The 10,426-nt window shown below is 44.5% G+C and overlaps 1 protein-coding gene across 4 annotated transcripts in view; it reads right to left on the bottom strand.

Annotated features, from left to right (window-relative positions):
- The window catches only part of LOC122539523 (electrogenic sodium bicarbonate cotransporter 1-like), a 178,796-nt gene that overhangs the window by 8,515 nt on the left and 159,855 nt on the right, over positions 1-10,426 (bottom strand). For 2 of the 4 annotated variants that reach the window (XM_043674472.1, XM_043674473.1), the window contains exons 22-23: positions 6,106-6,264; positions 1,475-1,553 (exon numbers count right to left, since the gene is read on the bottom strand). In XM_043674472.1, the coding sequence (XP_043530407.1) occupies positions 1,475-1,553; positions 6,106-6,264 (238 nt within the window). The remainder of the gene's footprint in view (positions 1-1,474; positions 1,554-6,105; positions 6,265-10,426) is intronic. The other 2 variants (XM_043674469.1, XM_043674471.1) reach the window with 1 other exon arrangement.

Raw genomic sequence — 10,426 nt, forward strand, 5'->3', positions numbered from 1 at the left:
GTAAGTGGAGGTGGAGGGGTTGATGGTGATAGGTCGGTGCGGAGGGAAGGGAGATGAACAGGTAGGACAGTTCAAGAGGGCGGTGCTGAGTTGGAGGGTTGGATCTGGGTTGAGGTGGTGGTGAGGGGAGATGAGGAAATTGGTGAAGTCGATGTTGATGCCGTGGGGTTGGAGGGTGGCAAGGTGGAAGATGAGGGGTTCTTCCTCCAGGTCTCGAGTGGCTTGGATTTGGTGGTAGAGGAGGTCCAGGATTTGCATGTCCTTGGTGGAATGGGAGGGGAAGTTGAAGTGGTCAGCCACGGGGCGGTAGGATTGGTTGAATAAAGCCCCCACACCACAGGTTTGTGGGCAAAATTACAGCATATTGGCTTTGGGGTTAATAGCACTGGGGGCATGGATTGAGAATTGGTTAGCAGACAGGAAACAGAGGGGAGAAATAAATGGCCTTTTTCAAAGTGGCAGTTCATGATTTTCCTAAAGAAAGTGCCTTTTCCCAACTGTCTATGGACAGCTGAAGAATTAACATGACCTTTATCTCAGAACTTAGGACCCTAGAATCCCTACAGTGTGAAAACAGGCCCTTCGGCCCAAAAAGTCCACACCGACCCTCCGAAGAGCAACACACCCAGACCCATCCCCCTACCTTATTACTCTACATTTACCCCTGACTAATGTACCTAACCTACACATCCCTGAACACTATGGGAAATTTAGCATAGCCAATCCACCTAACCTGCACATCTTTGGATTGTGGGAGGAAACTGGAGCACCTGGAGGAAACCCACGCAGACACGGGGAGAATGTGCAGGATCACTGCACTCGAAATGTTAATTCTGTTTCTCTCTGAGTTTCTCCAGCAATTTCTGTTTTTACTTCAAGTCTCCAGTATCGCAGTACTTCCCTTTTATTCATAGTCTTCCTAGGCAGAAGGCCATGTTCCTACTGCGTGGGGAGGCGCAGACTGAGGAATAGATTTACAAGGCTATTTCAGAAAGCAACAAATCACTCCCCATGCACTTTAACAGGCAGCCAAGAAGAATTGCTGTAAAAGCCATTTGCGCTCCCACATTGACCGTTCTGGAAGGTCAAGGTGTGAGCTCTATGATATAATAAAACCATTCTGCGTTGTGATTAGGAGAAAGAGCGCGCAAACAGATTAAAGGAATTCACTGACCTGAAACACAAAGTGAATGACAGCAGGGAGAGACAAAAGGAGCAGGGTTAGAATTTGGTTAAAGTTCCCACTGAAGCATAGTTAGTTGATGATTGTTGGACCAGTCCAGTGCACAGGGCTGTAACAGTTAGAATGAAGCACAAAAGGGAAAGAGAGAGAGAGAGTGAGGGTGAAAACTGGAGAGACAGACAGCTGGAGGCACCATTTGATGTGGGTCAGAATAAAGAGAGGGTGAGGATAAAGATGACGACATTTCTCACTGAAATAAATGAAGTTAGGCAGGCAGAAGATATTACTCACTGGTTAGGAAGGGCTCTTGTTCCATCAGATCCATTGAAATATTAATAGCAGGAACTTTTTCTGAATATGGGTAATCAGACTGTGAAGGAAATGTGTACAATGCTTAAATAAACTAAACTGCTAGCTGGAAACGACCAAAAAAAATACTGATGGTCAATTATCACATTACTGGTCATTAAGAGGGGTGAGGGGCTTCATCTGTCCTGTGGAGAATATAAATTTCAGAAACCAGCAAAAATCCTTGATTGTAGTAATTATTCTCCAAATTAATTGATTATTTATCTCAAATGAGTGTCACAGTCTTTCACTGAAAGATGGCCAGTGAGGATTCTAATCTGTCAGATAAACACCCGTCATTGTTAGTCACCACATCAACGGTCTGTTTAACCTGTTTGTGAAGCAATCAGCATCAGTCCTAAAGGCTGCTTTTAGGATTCGTTTCAGAATGGAACAAGAAACAGTTGAAAAATATCATGTTGTTAGTTGCTTCTTTAGTAAGAAATCTCATTGCGGTGAGAATGAGACGATAAACTCCTGTGGGAATATGTCGATTGATTTGCAGAAACTGATAGGAAGGAACGTGACACAGCTTTGTGGCATCAGCACAGTTACATGGCACTGAGGATTACATGGAGACTACATGTATGACTGATGACACGTGGGCAGCATCAGAGATCGGAGTGGAACAGAGCGTCCCATTGGCTACTTTGCAAAGAAAGAGCAGAAATGTGACTCAAAACTGTAAAACATTTCAGAAGACATGTTAAACAAGGTAGCAGCAATGATACAGCACATAGAAAACAGCAAGTATTATCTCACCACAGCAAATTACACGAACAGTTAACACTCGTCAGCTTTCACACCATCATTACAATTCATAGTAACTGGGTTTTTGGCGTTTGTAACGTGAGGATGTAAACTGGTGTGATACGCCACACTCCACAATACAATCTCTGAGTGAGAGAGGAAATCTCAGATGCTGCAGCTGGCCTCAATAGAATCCCTGCAGTGCAAAGAGAGGTCATTCAGCCCATCCCAACCCAGCCCCTGTACCCTACATTTCCCATGGCTCACCCACACATCCCAGGCAATTCAGCATGGCCAATCCACCCTAACCCACACATCTTTGGATGGTGGGAGGAAACCCAGACAGGCACAATACACAAACTGTACACAGACAGTCCCTGAGGGTGGAATTGAACCCAGGATCCCTGGTGCTGTGAGGCAGCGGTGCTAACTACTGAGCCACTATGCAACACTTACTACTAACTCATTTTATTGTTGGCCAACCTGCTGATGGCTGGGTGGCAAAGTTGCAATTCCTTCCTTCCTGTTAGCTCAGGGATTGATAATGAAAGCAGTGGCAAGGATGTTCACCAATGGCCTGGTATCCAGCTTGTCACAGTGAGTGTCTGACTTTCTTTTCATTCCTTCATGGAGTGTCACTCTTGAGACAATGCCGTACTGCCCTTCCTCAGTGGCCCTTCAGAGGGTGGTGAGGAGCACCCTTCTTGAAATGCTGCAGTCTGCATTCACTGTACTCCCAGATTGGGAGGTTGTCCGAGCCATTGGTCAAACATGAGGCAAGGAGCAGCAGAGGGAAATTTATCCTGCGTGTTGCTTAAAGTCTCTCGCTAGTAACTAGAGCGAGGGAATGCACCCACAGTATTCTCAGTGGCACTGCCAATGCTGTCATCTCCAGGAATTCAGGATCAAACCCCAGCATCAGCCCAGCAAAACCTGGAGGAAAAGTCATGGCGCGGGGGCTTTCAAAAACTACTTGTGCTAATTTTTTTTCAAGTATTATTCACTGCGAGGATATGGGAGATAAAGGGAAATGAGCTGGTTTTTACTGACAATGAAAACTAACCAATCAGGAAATGAAGAATCTTTGCTTTTCAATTGATCATGGGAAGTGGGGGGGAGGTAGTCACATCAATGATGGATATTTGAAGTGACCAATGGCAGGAGTGTGTGGGTAAGATGGTTAGATACAGTGTGATGAAGATGTATTCGGTCAGGATAACCCTCAATCCACCTTGGAATTACTCAGTTCAAAGGTGAAAACATTTATGTTTCAGAAGGTCATGGTGACAATGCACTTGTACTGACGTCTACATCATTAGAACAGGCTGCAAGTCAATGTGCCTTATCATTGGCTCAGGAAGAAACATGAAGCAGGCAGTTTACACACTAAGTGGGGGATTACATTTGCCTCACTCTGTTCCTGAAACAGGATGTGTTAGCAACCCTGATGAAAAGTCTTCAACCTTAAACTCCATTTCTCTCTCCACAGACACTGCCTGACCTGTTAAGTATTCCCATTATTTTCTGTTTTCATCTCAGATGTTTTGCTTCGTATGAGTGAGTTTGCTTTTATCATGTTATGGAACAAATTCCGTTTAGTGTTGCACACCACAGACACCAAATCTTCTTTTCCCCTTGTAGCCAGGCACCAATATAAAAGAGGACACCTGCCAATGGACTCCCAGGTGCGTATGGAGCTAATCCCAAATCAAAGACAAGGTTTTGGAAGGAATCTCAGTGGCTGCTAAGCTACAGCCCAGATCAAGACATTCATGTGACAGATAAGCTTTGACTTTCTAATTCGACATTCCTAAACAACAGTGTTTCTCACATTTGGAAGATGCTCACCAAGCCAATGCATTATTGTCCACAGGTATAAGACACACTTTTGAAGTCATTATTGAGGAAGGAGTGTCCCAAACAAGGGAACAGAACACTGAAATATAAACCAGGCTGTTTGGGGATGATTTTAGGGAATGCTTATTTTGTACAAAGGTGAGTGGGAATCTGGAACTCCCTTACTACGCATTCCTTCCCCCCCACTGCAGGGGCTGGGGAGCAGTTGAAAGAGCTAGAAAAGAGTTTGATACATTTTTATTGAGTGAGACAATTAAGTCTCATGAAACCAAGATGGGTAGATGGAATTAAAATGTAGATCAGTTAGAACCTAACCAAACAGACATGATGGGCTGAATGACCTCCTCCAGATACTATCTTCTTCGGATTCTTGAGCAAAGTTGCTTTCAATCTGTGCTTGACTGAAGGAGGGAAAAACACTAGTCCCCAGTTTTCATCCTTGTGCCAGCCCAGTACCTGAGATCGCTCAAAATAAACTAGAATCAGCATCACTGCAATAAAACAGGAACAATTGACATTTCTATCAGCAGGTCTGACAGCATTGGGGGAGGAAAGATGTTTCTGGTCAAGTATGACTCTTCGATGTGTGACAAAACCCGAGACTGTTGGAAATGCTCCGAGCTCTGGCAGCATCTGTGGTGAAGAGGGAGATGTTATTCAAAGCAGCGAGGGGACAAACAGTCAAAGGCAGGGCCTGCGATGGGGAAAGATTCAATGTCATTGAACAAAAGACAGAGGTAGTTGGAACAGTTGGGCAGGTTCTCTACCTCATAGCCAATACTGGCCAGGGGGAGAGTGGCTGTGTCAGGGGTCTGCTCTTTCCCAGGTTTGGATTGGGCTCTTCAGGTCAAGCCAGGTCAGGTGGGATTAGTGGTCACTTGGAATGTTGGGAGAGCAGTGAAAAACCCATCACCACACCAATGCAGTACCTAACGGAATTGTTAGACTGAGTCATTTCTTGTTAAATTTTACTTGACTAACATTGAACAGAAGAGATTGAATCCAATTGAAAGATTAGAAAATGGTTCCCATTTTCAGACACTGCTAGACTTGGGAAGTGGGGTGTGAGGTTCCTGAGTGAGAGCAAACTCAGATTAATTCCCTTTCACTTTCCCCATCTTTCAACAACATAAAACTTATCACAGTTCTACCTTGCATTGGTTCATCTGGAATCAAAACTTTAACTCTGTTTCTCTCTCTTAACAGATGCTGCCAGATCTGCTGAGTTTCTCCAGCACTGACTGCTTTTATTTCAGATTTCCTGCACCTGCAATATTTTGCTTTTATACATTTAGATGAGGCCTTTATCATACTAAAACATCACAAACAGTGCGTGTATTAGGCTGCGGGAATGACAACCATCATTATACTGAATCCATTTGGAGACTGGTCACTGGTTTTTAAAAGTGAATTGTGTCGAATTGCTAGATTTCCCGTGTGATGCCGGTAATCAGCTGCAGCTGCTGGTGAAGGAGAAATGAGTTGGTCCTCCAGCAGTAACCTGCAGGATCAGCAAAAGGGGGAGACAAGGAGACTCGTTCTTTCCACAGCAAGCTGTTGTGATCAGGGACACACTGTCTGCAAGAGCAGTTCAATAACAACTTTCACACAGAAAGTGGATAAGCCTTGAGAACAACATCACAGGACAGGGCTATGGGGAAGGAGAGGGGCAGTGGTACAAGTTGGACAGCTCTTTCAAAAAGCCAGCACAGATATGATTGGGTAAATGGCCTCCTCCTGTGTGGCACATCCCAACAATCCAGGAGAATGTCGGATGATTGCTGAAGATTGGGAAAATTCATCCATCTGCATTCCGGCTTTGAACGCTTAACTGAGCATTTCAATCGGATTAGACAATGAGAAACAGATTAAAACCCAGTTGTTGGCTATCTAAACAAGGTTTTAAGTTAAGCTCCCTGTGTAACGGACTCCACTATGTGTCAGTGTGCTGCTAAAATATCACTTACATCCTCGTTATCGCTGTCCATACTCTGCTTCTTTTTCTTCTTCTTGTCATCCTCCTTCTTTTTCTTGTCCTTTTCCGGAATTACATCATCCAGGAAACTGAGATTGTGCTGGGAGAAGATGTAGTCCATTGCCTTCCGAACAGCCACAAGTGCGAGGATCTGTGAATGGAATCAAACCCTTGAAGCTGCAGTCTGCAATGGGAATCCCCGAAACATCTCCCTCTCACGTTTAAGCTCCTGGGTGATAAGACGACTCTGACCCTCAACGACTCAGATTATCACAGCAATGGCAACAGAAAGCTCGCTTTAATACAGGGCCTTCCACGTGACTTTGATGTCCCAGGCTCTTCACGGTGAGGCTGTCTGGCAGGATCTGTTGCCGAGCCATTTAAGGTCATATTAGGGCAAGTCACCAACAGGGTGGGTCAAAGTGGCAAAGCTAAAGCAGCATCTTAAACAAGCAGAGGGGTTTGGGGAAAGAATTCCAGAGCTTATGATCAAAGCAGCTGAAGGGACTGCTTCCTATAAGGGAGGGGGATGTTCAGTGGAGGACATAGCTCTACCCACACTGTGTTAATTCAGCTCTTCACTGAATCCCAACAAGTCCACATCGACTCTCTGAAGAGTATCTCACCCAGATCCGCACCCCTACCCTATTACTCTACATCCACCCCTGATTAATGGCCCTAACCTACACATCCCTGAACACCATGGGGCAATTTAGCATGGCTAATTCACCTAGCCTGTATATCCTTAGACTGTGGGAGGAAACTGGAGCGCCCGGAGGAAACCCACGCTGACACGGGGAGAATGTACAAACTCCACACATAGTCACCCGAGGCTGGAATCAAACCCGGGTCCCTGGTGCTGTGAGGCAGCAGTGCTAACCACTGAGCCACCGTGCCACCCACTTGAGGGCTTTCCCTGTCTGGTTGATGCTCTGTAACTACAAAGCTGCAAAAACGTTATTTAGAGATTTGATTTCACTGAAAAGGCTTCAAGCCCTTCTAATCCAACAATCTGCTCTGAAAACTCTGCTCACAATTTTGATAGCTGTGACAAATTCTACCATTGCAGCTGAGTTAGCTCAAAACATTCTCAATTCACCGCAACTCCCAATATAAATGAAGCGATTGTTTACAAAATTTCAGGGTCCAGATCTGTACTTTTGCTAATAGAGATTTATAAAACCATGGTATAACTACAGCATTTAAAAGGCATTTGGTTGGGTATAAGAATAGAGAGGGTTTAGGGGGATAGGGTAAATAGGCAAGGTCTTTTCTCTGGAGTGGGGGAGTCCTGAACTAGAGGGCACAGGTTTAAGGTAAGAGGGGAAAGTTTTAAAAGGGACCTAAGGGGCAACTATTTTAGGCAAGGATGGTACGTGTATGATATGAGCTGCCAGAGGAAGTGGTGGAGGCTGGTATAACTACAGCATTTAAAAGGCATTTGGTTGGGTATAAGAATAGAGAGGGTTTAGGGGGATACGGGCCAAGTGCTGGCAAATGGGACTGGATTAGGTTGGGATATCTAGTCGGCATGGATGAGTTGGACTGAAGGGTCTGTTTCCGTGCTGTACAGCTCTTTGACTGTATATTGTTTACAGACAAACCATCATCTTTGCCCAACTTTCAGCAGCAGAGATAATCAGAAATGCCCAAGGGAGTAGAAGTGAAGGGTTATTGAGATCCTCAAAAGTATTCAGGTTGGAGGAATTTACACTGGAATGGGGGTTGGGTGAAGGCCACTGAAGATTTTGCAAACAGAGATGAGCATCTTAAAATTGAGGTGTTACAGAACCAGGAACCAACAGAGCTCAGTGAACGCAGCGAGGGGGAGGTGAGATCTGACACTAATACTCCTGGTCCAAAGGAACACCAATCGTTCCACACTCCCACAAATATCCAGGTAACAAATTTTCTTCTGAATTCCTTACGGGGTTCAACTGCCTTACAAACATGGTCCTTCTTTGTTTCAGTATTTCCCACTGGTGAAAATATCTCAACATTTTCTCTCATCTCTCTCAAACCTCATGGTAACTTTAAAGCCTCGATCAGGTCACCCCTCAATCTTCTTGCAGGATCCTGTGTTTAAAGGAAGTCTATGCTAACAATGATCACTGCCATGTTATAGGCAAGTTGTCCAAACAGCCAGACCTTGAGCTATTTAAAATTTTATTTTAATGTCCTCTCTTTTCCTACGACAATATTTGAATATCTCAACTTTCCAATTTAAAAATCCCCAACGGGGTTCTCCGTCAACTGTTTACTAACTGAGTTTTTAAAAACGTTTTTGCAAAAGCTCCTTTAAGTTTTACTGGGAACCTTTAATCCCTGACCTCAGCAAACTGACACCATTAAATAACTCCTTATTCAACACAAATAACAGCCAGGTGCATGTGATTCACATGGATTCATTCTCTGGGAGGGGTTTTGGGCACATGTTCTTCAGAGGTAAGACAATGAATAAGGATTGAGATGTACTCCCCATAGCCACCTTAATGTTCTCCAGAGATACATATTAGCTTACAGCTTTGGTAATGACAGAGAGAGGTTTTTGCGACGATTTCATGCTCTGACACATTTGTCTGGATTTTTATGATGACGCTTTGGTGTCTACACTTTAAATTTTTTTAAATTAACCTTTTTGTTAATGAACCTGGTCAGAGATGTTATGAAACAACCAGGACTGTCTGGCTCCAAGGGAGGGATCTACTGCTGTGACACAAGAGCCCTAAAGAACCCACTCCTTTTTTCTCTTTGTACCCAGAAGCCCTCTCTCACACAACGTTTCTTCGGCCATTAAATCACCCATGGTAATGTTCATCTATTAGCTCTCACCATTAAATCACCCATGGTAATGTTCATCTATTAGCTCTCACCATTAAATCACCCATGGTAATGTTCATCTATTAGTTCTCACCATTAAATCATCTGTGGTAACTGAGTTATAGAGTCATACAGCACGGAAACACAGTCCATGCCAATCGTGTTCGCAAACTAAACTTGTCTGACCTGCCTGTGCTTCATCCCCATCCCCCCAAACCTTTCCTATTCATGTACTTACCTCAATGTTTTTTGCACGTTGTAACTTACCCACATCCACCACTTCCTCTGGCTGTTCATTCAGTCTCTGTGTAAAAAGGTTGTTCCTCATGTCCTTTTAAAAACCTTCTACACTCATTTTAAAAATATGCCCCTAGTTTTGAACAGCCCCACCCTGGGGAAAAGATCCTAGCCATTCACCTTATCCATGCCCCTCATGATTTTATAAACCTGTATAACGTCACCTCTCAACCTGTTACGTTCCAGTGAAAAGAAATCCCAGCCTATCCAGTCAATTTTTATATTTGAACCACCCTCCCATTCCCAGCAGCATCCTGGTAAATGTTTGAACCACCCTCCCATTCCCGGCAGCATCCTGGTAAATATTTTCTGAAGCCTCTCCAATTTAACAATATCCTTCCTGTAGTAGGGTGTCCAGAACTGGACACAGTATTGCAGAAGAGGCCTCACCAATGTTCTGTACAACCTCAACAAGACACCCCAACTCCTATACTCAAAGGACTGAGTATTAAAGGCAAGTGTGCTAAACGCTTTCTTAGCCACACTGTCTCCCTTTGGTGAAAATTTCAAAGAATTATATAATGTTTATCTATTATCTGTCACCATTAGGTCACCTGTGTTTCCAATTAACCAACATACGTACAGAGCCTGACAGGGACAGTGCAAGACAGACCCCAGCTCCCTTAGAAATTCTAGTTTCTAATCACAGACCTCTGGAGTAGGTGGGTCTTGAACTGGGCCTTTTGGTCCAGGGGTAGGTGAACGCTGTTTTATTCTTTGTGCTCATGACTCCGTGGAGGTGGGAGCTGGTTTGGTGCAGATTGATGCTGACAGTATGTGTCCAATCCCCATACTGGTGCTTTTATTGGTGGGACCCTCCCTTCTCACCTCCCCATGTCTGTACGGTGATGCTCCTCAAGTTGAATAGCCACTTGTCTGTTTAACAGACAGAAATGCTTTTGGAGCCTTGTGGGATCTTGAATATCAATATTTAGCTCCACCAAGAGAAAGCAGTGCAAATTCCAACTCCACGTGGATTATACCAACCATGTGGGTCTCTCCAGGAGCTTGTAGCACAAACATTCACATGTCTGCCCCACCCCAGGGGGAAGGAGGTGGTATTGGAGGTGCAGGACAATGCAGGAGGTAGAGATCAAAAGGAGAAAGTAATGAAGATCCAAGGGTGGGATGTTGAATTTGGAGGGACAGAGAGGAAGGGAGGGGAGGAAGGGAGGGGAGTGAGGAGAAGGGGAGGT

The sequence above is a fragment of the Chiloscyllium plagiosum genome, chromosome 32, assembly GCF_004010195.1.
Source record: "Chiloscyllium plagiosum isolate BGI_BamShark_2017 chromosome 32, ASM401019v2, whole genome shotgun sequence".
Classification (NCBI taxonomy): Eukaryota; Metazoa; Chordata; class Chondrichthyes; order Orectolobiformes; family Hemiscylliidae; genus Chiloscyllium; species Chiloscyllium plagiosum.